The sequence below is a fragment of the Diabrotica virgifera genome, chromosome 4 (assembly GCF_917563875.1).
Source record: "Diabrotica virgifera virgifera chromosome 4, PGI_DIABVI_V3a".
Lineage (NCBI taxonomy): Eukaryota > Metazoa > Arthropoda > Insecta > Coleoptera > Chrysomelidae > Diabrotica > Diabrotica virgifera.
In genome coordinates this window covers 253,636,111-253,649,932 of record NC_065446.1, presented here as the reverse complement: position 1 = coordinate 253,649,932, position 13,822 = coordinate 253,636,111, and the positions used below count along the sequence as shown (strand labels likewise).

Genomic DNA, 13,822 nt, shown 5'->3' with positions numbered 1-13,822 from the left:
ATATTCTCAACCTTCTTTTGAGTTTTCGTGGAGGAAAAGATCTATAATGTTGAAACTTGATATGGCAGTTCCTCTTGGAGTAAGAAAAAACCGTACTGGATCTGGCATCACAGTATCCTCTTCTTTTCATATTTTCGTGATTTTTATATATATTTATTATATAGAATAAACAAAAAGAGTATTTGATATTAAAAATAAATGAGATATTTGAAATTAAAAATCACACTCAATTTTCTCTTCTGTTTCACCCCTGTAACTTATTCAAATAAACATTATAGAAGTTTTCAGGGACTTTCGGCCCTCAGTAATAATGTAAGCTTTCATTCTGTGAAATATTGATTTTCAAAAATATTGATTAGTTTTCTCAGGATTGGACAAAATGAATGCATTTAAAAAGTATTGGCCAGAAATTTTGCGCCTACGCTCTATTCAAATTTAGCTCCATTTTCTTTATATCTCACATTATTAAAATTTTTTAGGTATGATCAACATGATCTCATTATCATGGTTCCTGACAATATTTTTATGTGTGATGCCTTACGAAAGTGCCGTTAACGTTATGGATTGTTTCTTCTATGACAGTGCCAAAGTCATTTTTCAAGTAGCTCTTATGTTGCTGGAGTGGAACCAAGAGAAGCTTCTGGAGTGCCGAGATGAAGGTAAGTAACTTAGAACCTCATAAGCTTTTCCTTAACCCATTCGTGCCGGACCGTCATTCGGCAAGTCGGCTCCTATATACGGATTCAACGGATACAACTAATTAAATTTAATGTAATAATAACACTAATTTTAGAAATAAAACTATTTTTATTAAATTTATTATTCTACATAGTATGTGAGTTAAATTAAATTTTATCCATAAAATACCATTTTAAACAAAAATTAGTAAAAAAGATAAACAAGATAATTCGGATGGAATTCCCCAGATTATTTTGTGCTTGATATCGTCCCAGTCTCATAATCTGGGAAATTCCATCCGAATTATCTTGCAAGGGATAGTAAGGTAAGTTGTAAACAGCAGCACAGTACCTTCACCTCCCACACAATCCCATCAGTCAAACATCCAAACAAGCTTATCACCAATCAAATTAACTAAATCTAATCTTCTTCTGGACATCACCCACTTTTGGGCGTGGTTTCCCCACTTTTAGATTTGAATAAGGTAATTCGGACGGAGCAAATATACCTGAAATATGATGAAGATGGTGTCACCACCTTATGGCGGACGAAAACTCCTGATGCACCCGTGTGCATCACCGTACTGAACGGACAGCATGATGCACACGGGTGTATCACCGTACCGAAGGGGTTCAAACAGGTATATCACTTAAAAAGAATATTTTCATCTGCTAGATGGTATAATGAAGATATTATCATAGTATGGGAGTTTTACCCACTAAGAGGACGTGGTGTAAGATCTGCATGGTAGAACTTCAGGCCTCTTTCATTCCCTTGACCGTACTGATTTTAGTGAGAGAACGGTAAAATTAATTCGAGAACATTTGCAGGAGAAGCGATGCAGTTGCTGTCAGATTATTTGATCGGAGTTTTCAATGACGAAGGAAGGGGAGCCATAAGAAATAAAGTTTATGATGATCAAAAGAGGGTGAGTAGCTTTTTTTCTCAATTTTAAATGTTTTATCTTGTGAACAGAAAATAGTCATAAGGATCTAAATCTGGCCAATACGATGGGTGGTCGATTAATTCGTGTTATTTTATCGGTAAAGTGGGAGACTTGTAAACGAGTGCTTTGTCTTTATGAAAAACCAATTTTTGCGAGTAGATTTGCGCATTTTTTGCGCATGAAAATGGTTTAATGTTTTTTTTATTTTTCAGAGTATATCAGTCCAGGCTTTGATATACGAAGCATACAGAAAATACGGTTTTATTACAACTGGGCAGATAGAGCGACTTCGATTGAAGCACCGACTAAGGGTAGTCCAAGAATTAGAAGACAATTCCGAGAAAAACGTTTTGAGGTGCGTGTCCGCAGATGGATATTTCACGCAGGAGGAGCTGCAGGTAAGAAGTTTTAAATACCTAATTCCGTCATCCTAGCCTGCCACATTTTCTTTGTTTATGTTTATAATATAAGAAAACAATAGCGAAGAGCTGACCGTTTTCCTGCTGAACAGTCGTTGAAATCACCTTTTATTCATATTTTTTGTTGTATTGGAAAATAGATTGTATTGCGAATTTGTGTCCAAATCTCATATGGGGTAATAAGTATATCCGGCTCCAAGGACCAGATGTTTGGAGTGTTGCGTAGTAATGGAGTTTAAGTATAATCACTACATACATGTTAATATTTTATAATTTAAAATTTTCCATATCATTGACACATATTTTAATATGAATGAAAAATTAATTAGATTTGTTAGTTTTAGGATAGCTCTTCGTAATTTGAGCTTTCTTCGAGTTGATATTTTCCTTTATTTCTACAAGCACTTCTTTTGGTGCAGTTAGTTGAATTTCTCCCCTTAATTGAACAGGTTTCTTCCATTTTTTTTTCAACCTATTGACATGCATTTGGTTTGAATGTATTTTCAATCTGCTTCTTTTCCTCGAAGTAATGTTGTAACGGGTTGTAAACTCTGTTCACGTTTTAAATTATTGGCGTTATATTAGAGCATAAACATTTCAGGACCTTCTGTCCCTAGTTAGAGAAGAGATAATCAGCCAAAAGAAATGTATACCGGACAAGCATGATCCCTCGCTGCAGCCTTACGAAGCTTACAAAGTAGATTTCGATTATTTCAAGATTTTATTCGCTGCGTTGTCTCCGTGGGGAAAAGGAGAAACGGCCGAGTTATTAGCTGCCAGAATATTTATGGTAAGTACAATCTTTATATATGTACAGTGGGCGCCGAAAATCTGTCCCTTAACTATTTTCTGAACCACAAAACTTCAGGAAAGCAGCACGTATGCTTGTCGCGGGCTTATGCTTGTGTATGTGACTCTTACTTTTGAGTGCTTTTGATATTAATACATTTCACAAATATTATGACATAATTACATAATACACATTTGACAAAGTCTAATCGATATCCTAAAACATCAGGACTCGATGGTAAGGATACAAAACTGATCTCAAATTTATATCTCCAACAAAAAGTAACAGTGCGATTCTAGATCTTCACAGTCGGAAAATAAGTTCGACAGTGTTGCATATTGTCACTAGCATTATTTAATATATACTCTGAAAACATCTTTAGAGAAGCCTTGTAGGTAAGCCAGTAAATGGCCAACTTATGAACATTATTGAATATGCAGACAATACAGTGTTACTGGCAGATAGTGCGCAGGGACTCCAAAGGATGATGGATAATGTTGTAGAACCATGTAACAAATAAGGCCTAAAACGAAATTATCAACATCGTAAAGAACAGAAAATTGGATACGTAATAATATATACTGACTTCTACAGTTGATTCTACAAGACAAAATTGAGGGCAAGAGAGGCCCTGGACGTAGACTTATATCCTGGCTGGACAATCTTAGGAAATGGACTGGCCTAACGTCAACTGATATATTTCGAGCTGATGTGAATAGAATAAGATGGGTCAATGTGGTCGCCAATATCACTAGAAGATAGACACCTTTAGAAGATGTTATTTCAATTTTGTGTCGATCCTGGTCGATTTAAGGATGTCAGTTAGTTTTTAGTCTGATATAGAGTCAAAAGACTTGTGTAATCAAAGACACAAACCAATACAGCGACATTCAAATCAGTATATCTTTGACGAGTATGTTTTTAATATCTTTCCAGCTTATGGACCAAAACCAAGATAGTTACCTCAACTTTAAAGAACTAGTCATGGCGCTGGGACTTACTTGCACAGCAGACGCAACGCAAAGACTCAAACTACTCTACGCCATTCATCTACCTCCCATTCTAGTGATGTCCGACATAGAATCTCCCGTTAAAAACGAACAAGGTACCGAAGTAGCGTCGGAAGCCACTGACTTCTTTACCACCACGGAGCAGTGTGTTAGTTTGGACAATCTGGACCTGGCTGAGGTCCCATCGCCCAGCGCTTCGTCGTACCAGTGGCAGTGAGTACTTTAATTGTTTTGTTTATGAGCTGTCCAATAAGTTTTGCGGTTCTATAAGAAGAACACAATGTTATGGTTTGAAATACACTTTATTATTCAGTATAGTCTCCCTGAACATCATTACACTTGTTCCAAAAAGATTCCAATTTATGAATTCCATCTCTGAAGGCCTACAAAATACGCTGTTATGACCTCATCATTTGATGAAAAACGCTTTCCACGCATGCTTTTTTTTACGTATTGAAATAGATAAAATTCGTTGGGGCCGAATCTGGTGAATACGATGGATTCTCTAGCTACTCGAACTTTAATTTAAAGATTTTAGTCGTTCTCAAAATGCTCATAAGACACGGGGCATTGTCCTGATGAAAAATGTTTTTTTTTACTTCTGTAAATCGGGTCTTTTTTCACAATTTTTTCCTTCAGAATTTGCAAGTAATCCACAAATAAAATTCCTTTCGTATCCCAAAATACAGATGCTAACACCTTGGCTGATCTTTCGACACGAACTTTCGAAGTCGAAGAACAAGGTTCACACCACTCTTTAGCATCTTGTTTTGATTCAGGATCATGGTAATAGACCCAAGTCTCATCCATAGTGATGAGTCGATGTAAAAAATCCAATTTAACATTTCGAAAACGCTTTAAATGTTAATGAGAAAGTCGCATTCGAATGTGTTTTTGCTCCATTGTTAGCAATGCGACTCCCATTGTAAATACGCCTTTCTGAAATCAAAATATTGCTGACATGAGAGATGTCTAATGAGATGCTTAGGGCTTCTATTAAATCTCTTAAGTCCATGGACGATTTTCCAATACGATATCCTGTATTTTTTCTACGATTTCTGGTGTTGCTATTTTGTTCTGGACGACGTTGACGTGGATCGTGTTCAAGGCTTGTACGACCACGTTTAAATTCAGCGACCCATATTTCTACTATACTAATTTAAAGCAAAGAGTCCTTATATACTTTCACCATTCGTTCTTAAATTTACTCAACTTTTACACCTTCCAAAAATAAAAATTCAATCACTACATGATACTTGATATTTTGTCCATTGTAAAAATACTGTGACACTTTAATACTAAATGGCTTGTAAATAACGAATGAATTGACAGATTGAAATGAAACTTCACATATGTAATATGAAGAGAGTACCAACGTTCATCGCCAAATAGCAGAAAAAATGCCTCATTTGGCGAAGAAAAAAGTGCTTTTCCACCATGACAACGCACCGGCATACACCTCTGTGGTCGCCATGACCAAATTGGTTCAGTTGGGCTACGAACTGCTGCCTCATCCACCGTATTCTCCAGATTTGGCTCCGTGCGAATTCTTTTTGTTTCCAAAGTTGAAAAAATAGCTCGCTGGGCAGAAAATTGAGTCGAATGAGGAGGCTATCGCCGTCTCAGAGGTCTTCTTTGCAAACCTACTCCTATAATACTATAAAAATATAACAAAAATACCATATTTGAGTTGTATAAACTTCTATTATGCTATTTTAGTGTATAGTACATAGAGAGAAATTATGAAAAGTATAAGTATGAACATGCAATAGGGGCACATGTTAGGTGGTTATATTAAGAGTGTTCTTCTCTACTTCGAAAAGTGGCTTATATGATTTCGCGTAATAAAATTGAGTTTCCTTCAGTTACAAAACCAAGTTGATTCTTGTGCTATTAATTATAAAATGTGTTACAATCGTGGTCCCAGTCCGGAAATGGTAATTTCGGTTGTGATGGTCTTCTTCTCACCTCAGGACATACTAAGCATTTCTGAATACTCTGCAAAAAATATATCTCTATAAAAATATATAATATATTTTACAATTAAAGAATTATCACAAGTAACTGAAGCTAACAATGGACATAAGTATGTTGTAGGAGATCTTACAACGGCAGAGTACGGAAAAGAGACCATTAGCATACATCAGTAATAGCAAATCACGGAGAATCAACAAGAAATAACAATGGTAGAAGAGTGTAAAGAGTAAATGGTCAGTGGCGGCTTGTCCTATGAGACAGGTGAGGCAGTGCCTCACCAGTATATCAATCGACTATTTACGTTATTTCGTTGTTTTATAATCAGTTTTTTAAATATAATTTAGCTTTTTGAAATTTCCTAAATATCTTTATTTTTATGAAAAAAATTAAAATCAGTACGGCCCTGACTCTTTATCTTATATCCGTCTTCCACGTGCCATTCCAACTTTCTCAAATCATTACAGTTGAAGCATGCCTCACACCATCTGCAACAGTATGCGACAACGCCAACAGTAAAACCGGCAAAATTTGAAAAATGTGCCACCGATTCTAGGAACAAAATTCATCCATCCTTGAGGCTTGCCTCTGGCTCCGCGCAACGGAATAAGAATAGCCGAACGGCCTCAGGCTCCGCGGAACGGAATGGGAATAGCCGAACTGAACCGACTAATAGTACAAGCACAAGTCGATTGTAGATCACAGCTTTCTATGTACGCGCGGTATATACGAATGGCTTATTATATTTTAGAAGTTTATGGATATGTATTTAAAACAGTGTTCATTTTAAATCATTGTTCATCATCATCTAATATATTGTTCTGAAGCTATTTTTTCTTTGTGGCATTTATGTAATTTATTATTCTAAATGAGAAATAAGATTATACAATTTAACTTAAAAAATGATTTTATTAACGTTTCCACTTCCACATCAGACGTTTACATACAAAAGTAGTTTTTAAGTGTTTCAAAAATGTTGTACCTATGCTGTGGTTGTGTTTTTTTTGTAAATTTTTTTTGAACATACATTCAAATCAGAGTGAGCAAAAGATTTAAGCGAATAATATTGCAACATGATTCCAACAGCCTTAGCTCATTCCCCATATCTTGCACGATTTTTGAAAAAACGCACACTCTTTTGTTATGTAAAACTTGAAGTTTTCAATATGGAATTGGAATTCAAAATAACTCTATGCACTGCGGCTGAAAGCATTTGAGTCGATCGCATAATTCACTGGAAAAGTTTTAGAGAACTAATCGACAGCAAATATTTCTTGATGATTTTTTGTCCGGAATTCTTTGAAGGGATATTTTGAATAAAAAATTTTTGTAGATATTTGTCCAGGATTTTTTGTACGGGGATTATTTGTCCGGGGATTATTTGTCCGGGAATTATTTGTCTGGGGATTTCTTGTCCAGGGATAATTTGTGAGGATTTTTGTCCGGGATTATTGGTCCTAGATTCGTCCTAGCATTATGACGTCACAAAATCAACCTTCTGGCCATTAAAGAGAAGCTAACCATAATAATAAAATTCCTCAGGTGTAGTGTGCCTCACCACCTTATAAACTCCTGGACAAAATTAACGCACCACTTTAGTTAATCTAAATATTTACAATATGAACACAAAATAAAACTAAGTTACATTGAAATAATAATAAACACCTACAAGTAAGCCCAACATGACTTTATCATAACCTTAATTTACCTTATTGTTTCTTTAAAAATTGTTTTTGCCGGAAATGCGTAAATAAGCTAGCATAACTCCAAATTGCAGAAAGAAAAAAATCAGTAAAGTAACACAATAAAATGCATCTGGGTCAACACTAATACCGTGTAGGCCCTCCTCTACTTCTTATGACTGCATTTATGCGTCGAGGCATGGTTGATATCAAATGTTCAACAAAAGCTTGCGGAATATTCTCCCATTCTTCAATAACGGCCTTAATGAGTTGGTTGCGATTGGCAATAGAGGGTCTACGACTTCGAATCTTTTTTTTTTTTGAGATAGTCCCATAGATGCTCTATAGGATTCATGTCCGGACTGTTAGGTGGCCACTCTAATAATGGAATATCAACATCATTTAGGTAGCCAATAACCTGTCGAGCCACATGAGGACGAGCGTTGTCTTGCATGAATAAAAAATTAGGTCCAAGAGACGGAGCAAAAGGCATTACATGTTCGACAAAAATGTTGTCTAAGTAATAATGGGCATTCATAGACCTCGTACGTATGGGGACCAACTCCGTACGAGCTTCAAAACAAATTCCCCCCCAAAACATTTTACAGCCACCACCAAAAGGTACTTTAGGAGAGATATTGCAGCTGGCAAACCTTTCTCCTCGCCTTCGCCAGACACGCTCACGATCATCTGGAGCTTTTAGGCTTACTATAGTCTCATCGGAGAAAAGAACTCGTTTCCAATCATCGATGGTTCAATTTTGATGCAATCTTGCAAAATTCAATCTCTGAACCCTGTGTTCTCTGGTAAGCAAGGGTTTTTTGGCCGGTTTCCTGTTGCTCAATTCTGCTTCATGTAAACGTCCTCTAACTGTTCGAGACGATATCGCGACATTTCGAACATCTGCTAGTTCATTTTTTAGCAAACTGCTGATGACTCTCGTATCTCTGAGAGCACGTTGTCTCAAAAAACGATCATCAATTTGATTAGTGCAACGTTTTCGCCCTTGCTCTGGTCTTCGATGGTACGACCATGTTTCATTATATCGCCTCACCTTGCGACTGATGCTGGAATGATGTCTTCTTAACAAACCTGCAACGTATCGCGTTGAATATCCTTCATCTAGGAGAGTCGATGCTCACACTGCCTCCTCCATTGACAAATCTCTTTGGAGGTTCATTTTTTATTTGATTGTTATGTAAATGAACTTCCAAACATGCATGTGATGAAAAATATCACAATAAAAAGCTTGTTTCTCACAAGCACTTTGCTTTAATCGGCACTTTTTATGAAAAGTTTAACTCACTTTTAGTCTAAAACGAAGTTTAATTGGTTTAATACAAATTATTGTTAAAACAAGACTATTATTAGCTTACATAACAACTGTCACTGTCAAACAAGGTCCATAGGCAACTTGTCGTATAGTAAATTATCAATCAATAAAGATTATTGAGAAAATTATGAGTGGTGCGTTAATTTTGTCCAGGAGTTTACTATCACGAGCCGCCCGCGCCCCTGTAAATGGTGTGAATAAATTCTGTAGTTACAGAAGGTCTAAGAGAAAATAAAAACAAAGAAGTACCGTCAATAAAGAACGATAACACGAGACAATAATGAAGACATGGAAAGAATATTTTCAAAAACTTTTACAAGATACCTACAAATACCTCGAAAAAAAGTACCAAGAAGATTTTGATTATGAAAGGGAACAAGGATTGGGAAAATGGAAATAGAAAGAGTACAATGTTTTAAATATATAGGACCCATTTTAAACCAAAGTAAGATACAAAAAAAGGAATCGGTGCTTGAAGGTACATTTAATGTTCTGATGGCTGGAGAAACCTGAACTAAAAAAAACGAATAGAAAGACAGCTGGATATATGGGAACATAAAAAGAAGATGAAAAGACCACAGATGGTGTTAGGTAAAAGAACAAACGACGAGTTGTATTATTTAGAGCGAGAACTCAAAATAATAAGTGCATAAAGGTGAAGATGGGTGGTCATATTTGAAGAAGAACAGACGATAAGATGATAAAAGATACTTAAGCAATAGATAAATCGGAAGACCAAGAATTGGATAGCAGGACCAATTGAATAGCATGATCTAAAGAATCTGTGACTAGAAAAACCTGTATAAATAGTGCCAGATATAGAACAGATGAAGAGAAGTTGTATAATTAAATTAAGAATAAGAAAAATCATTTACCATTGCTGGTGGGTGAGATACTGGAATACCTTTCGGAGAAACCTTCCCCAAACACTTCATTCCCTTTTCTTTGAGTTCACCCGGACCTGGTTTGGGTTTCATACCGGCATAGCAAAACCTAGTCTTGCAGGTTACCGGGGGACATATGCAGGGTTTCGGGTCTGCTTTCAAAACGGGGATTTTTGGCCTCCACGTATCGAATATGCACGGGTCCAGGTTTTTCTCGACCACCACGTCCTTTTCTTTGGGCAAGGGATTACCACAGCAGTCTATTTCGCAGGATGTGCCGTGTCTAGGGACCTTTTGTGATTTTGTTGTTGTTGAATGCAACCAACGGAAGTAGGGTTGTAATCTTTTGGTTGTTCTTAGTTTTGAGCTGTTCATTACAAGCGAATTCGAGAAAAAAATTACTTATATGAGTTTGCAATGATTGGATGAACGTGAATTTGAGACAGGAATTTTTGAGTGATGATACTTGAATTTTCTTATGACACATGTCATGTGAATGAAGGGATCGTTTTTTTAAATTCGTCCGTCAGAAGGTTCCGAATTCAGGTACAAACTTTCCAATGAGTTTTCAATTTTCTCGGTGGAATCATTGGTCATACTCGAAGCGTTGAAATATTATGTTAAGAACTCTTAGATATATTAAAAAAAACGTTAATTCTTTCAGACTGCCTTTCAGTTCTACAGAACATCAATACTTTTGTACACAAAACATATAGTATTTCTTATATATTTTTAATAAAGAATCAGTTAAAGCATTTTAGTCGACTCTGGCTTCAATATAAAATTTATTTGGGTTGAGGCACATATTGGACTCAAAGATAATGAATATGTTGACTAATTAGCTAAGGTCAGTGTAACATCAGGCACTTTATTGTCATATTCTTTATAAATATGTATTATTTACAATGGAAATATCAATGGAATCTTTACTGCTTCACAAACCATGCAAGATACACTTTTTTTCAAGATTTTCCTCCCCTAAGTCTCTAACTTTTTTTCTTCTTTCTGCTTCATTGTCCACACTTTATATGCATACAACACCGTTGGGCTCACTATTGTTTCATAAAATCGAATCTTTTCTGTCCAGGATAAGTTTTTTGGCTTATTAAACAGTGCGTTTAATGATCCTACTACTTGGTTACCTTTCAACAATTATATTTCTCTCTTCGCCTCCTCTAGTTGTAACTGTTACTTTAAGATAGTCAAATTCTGTTACCTTCTCAAAATACTCTCTCCCTCTCTCATTCGTCCTTAGTATCGCCTTTTATTTTATTCTGCATTTTATCCTCTCATTTTCATATACAGTAAAACCTGCCATATCCGGATCAATGTGGCGACAGACCGATTCGAATATGAAAAAATCCAGATATCAAGATCACTTCTTTTATAGTCTCTGATGAAACGTTTTCTCCTTCATACATTCTATTTTCATAGATTCTATAATACCTTGATCCATAGGCTGACAGAGGGATGTCACATTTGGGGGCAAAAAAGACACTTTATTTCGCCATCTTTTAGTTCTTTTGGGTCGGAATGAGAGGGTGCGTTGTCCAACAGCAGGGCTGCCTTTCTCGGTAGATTTCGGTAGATGAGGACGGCAGAACCGTCCGGATATGGGGAGGTCCGGATATGACAGGTCCGGATGTGCAAGGTTGTACTGTACTTGGTTTTTTCTTGATTTATGCTAAGGTCATATTTTCTAGCTTCTTCTTTTGGTATTCCTAGGGTCGTATGGTCCTTGCTTCGTATGGTCCTTTCTGTGAGAATTGTAAGTTGATTGTAATGACAATTACATGAAGAAAAGAAAATGTGTCGAAAATATATACACACACCGGCAAAATTAGCCGAACACCTTAAAAATGCGACATGTTTGATGTCTCGAATTTCCTAAACCAATGGTCCGATTTGAGTGATTCTTTTAGTATGATAGCCTTATTATTTAAGAATATCTTTGTAATAATATTGTTGCTAGACAGGTAAATATCATCTTATACCGGGTGTAGCAATCATACTGTGTTTTTTTCTTAGTTTAGAACACCTTGTGGAATAATCTAGCATACGCAAAATATTAAAATTAAAACTCGATTGTAGACTTAGGCTTTCTTAACATTTTCCTTTTTGATTCATTTACTTATATGGGATAATAAAATAGTTATGTGCGTTAACAACTATCCATGTTTTTCATCAATAAATCCTCATAGTAGGGGAGGAAAATATGCTAAATTTGCAGTTTCTCGAGGGTTATGGGGACCTATTGGATTGTGAAGAGTATGTGCTAAAACCAGAAAAAGGTTACGTTAAGTTTTCCATAAAGTGGGGCCTTTTCATTTTTTAATTAATTTTCCATTTGAATTAATCGTTTTTTTTTTTCGATTATAACGCTATCTATCCAGAATTCGAAAAAATGTGTCGAATAAAAGTTGCTTATTTTTACGTAAAGAATCCAAATCTGTAATAAAAATTGGGGGCTCTTATTTAAAATTTTAAATCAAATCCCCCACCCCACCTCTGTGGGGGCTCGTGTTTGGTGGCATTCGATAGAATTTTCAAAAATATTGAATACGTGTATTTTGCAGTTTTTCGATCTGATGTTCATTTCGCGAAATATCGCAGGGTTCCTATTTAAAATTTTTAATTTACCCCTCTCCCCTTTCCGTGGGGATTCGTTAATGGTATCATTCGATAGACTTTTGAAAAATATTGATCACGTATTTTTCAGTTTTTCGATCTGACGTTCATTTCGCGGAATATTCGCTTTTTTGTGAAACTTTGTGACTCACCCATTTTCTTAGGCCCCGCTCAAATCGTCAGATTTGTGAAATATACACTATTTCTCATGTACCTAATTAACTTACCTTATCTTAATCTGACGATTTCGAATTTTTCTAAGGATAGATTTTTTTCGAAATTATTTTTAGAAAAAAAAATGCTAATATTTCGCGAAATAAACGTCAGATCGAAAAACTAAAAAATACGTGTTCAATATTTTTCAAAAATCTATCGAATAATACTAAACACGACAGCTCACGGAGAGGGCTGGGGGGTAAATTAAAAATTCTAAATACGAACCCTGCGATATTTCCGCGAAATGAACATTAGATCGTAAAACTGCAAAATGCACGTATTCAGTATTTTTCAAAAATCTATCGAATGGCACTAAACACGACCCCCACGGAGGTTGGGATGGGTGTTTACTTTAAATGGAGCCCCCAATTTTTATTGCAGATTTGTATTCTTGACGTAAAAATAAGCAACTTTTATTCGCAACATTTTTTCCAATTATGGATAGATGGCGCTATAATCGGAAAAAACGATTGGTGGAAATGAAAAATTAAATTAAAAAATGGAGAGTCCCACACTTTATGAAAAACCTAACTTAACTTTTTTTGGTTTTAGCACCCACTCTTCACAATACAATAGGTCCCATAACGCTCGAGTAACTGCAAGCATACTTTCCTCCCCTACTATGAGGATTTATTGATGAAAAACATGGCTAGTTGTTAAAGCACATAACTTTTTATTTTCCAACAGAAACAAATGAATCGAAAAAGAAAATGATAAGAAAGCCTTAGGCTATAATTGAGTTTTAATTTCAATATTTTATACAGTACAACCTCGTTTAACCGGACTAACTCGGACCGGAGGCGATCCGGTAAATCGAAAATCCGGATAATTTACACCCTATATGATTTACGCGAGCATTAGTTTTTATTTACAAAAAAGTCATTGATCTTCCTTTGTTTTAATTTTGTGTGACGTTTCAATATGGCTTTTCATCGATTGTCACTTGTTTCGAGCTTCTGTCATATGTCACATAATATTAATATATCTACGTCATACGTCTTTGATTTGTGTCAAGGTATATACCAATAACGTAGGACGTAGATATATTAATATTATGTGACACATGACAGAAGCTCGAAACAAATGACTGTGAATGAAAAGCCCTATGCGCATTACTTACATAGGTACATACAATTATCAAAATTATTTTTTTTTATTTTTTCATTCCGGATTGATCCGGATAATCCGGATGTCCGGATGAACAAGGTCCGGATTAACGAGGTTGTACTGTATATGCTAGAATATTCCACAGGGTGTTCCTA

General features: G+C 35.7%; 2 protein-coding genes across 3 annotated transcripts in view; one reads left to right on the top strand and one right to left on the bottom strand.

Moving 5' to 3' along the window:
- LOC126883380 (TBC1 domain family member 9) overlaps positions 1–13,822 on the top strand; it is a 92,212-nt gene that overhangs the window by 51,271 nt on the left and 27,119 nt on the right. For both annotated transcript variants that reach the window (XM_050648904.1, XM_050648905.1), the window contains exons 12-16: positions 480–659; positions 1,509–1,606; positions 1,837–2,022; positions 2,645–2,833; positions 3,770–4,056. In XM_050648904.1, the coding sequence (XP_050504861.1) occupies positions 480–659; positions 1,509–1,606; positions 1,837–2,022; positions 2,645–2,833; positions 3,770–4,056 (940 nt within the window). The remainder of the gene's footprint in view (positions 1–479; positions 660–1,508; positions 1,607–1,836; positions 2,023–2,644; positions 2,834–3,769; positions 4,057–13,822) is intronic.
- On the bottom strand, positions 5,528–10,202 carry LOC126883382 (uncharacterized). Its single transcript, XM_050648907.1, has 2 exons — positions 9,708–10,202; positions 5,528–5,841 (listed from the first exon to the last, which is right to left on the bottom strand). The coding sequence occupies exons 1-2, from the start codon at positions 10,089–10,091 to the stop codon at positions 5,737–5,739; spliced, it is 489 nt and encodes a 162-aa protein (XP_050504864.1). The 5' UTR covers positions 10,092–10,202; the 3' UTR covers positions 5,528–5,736.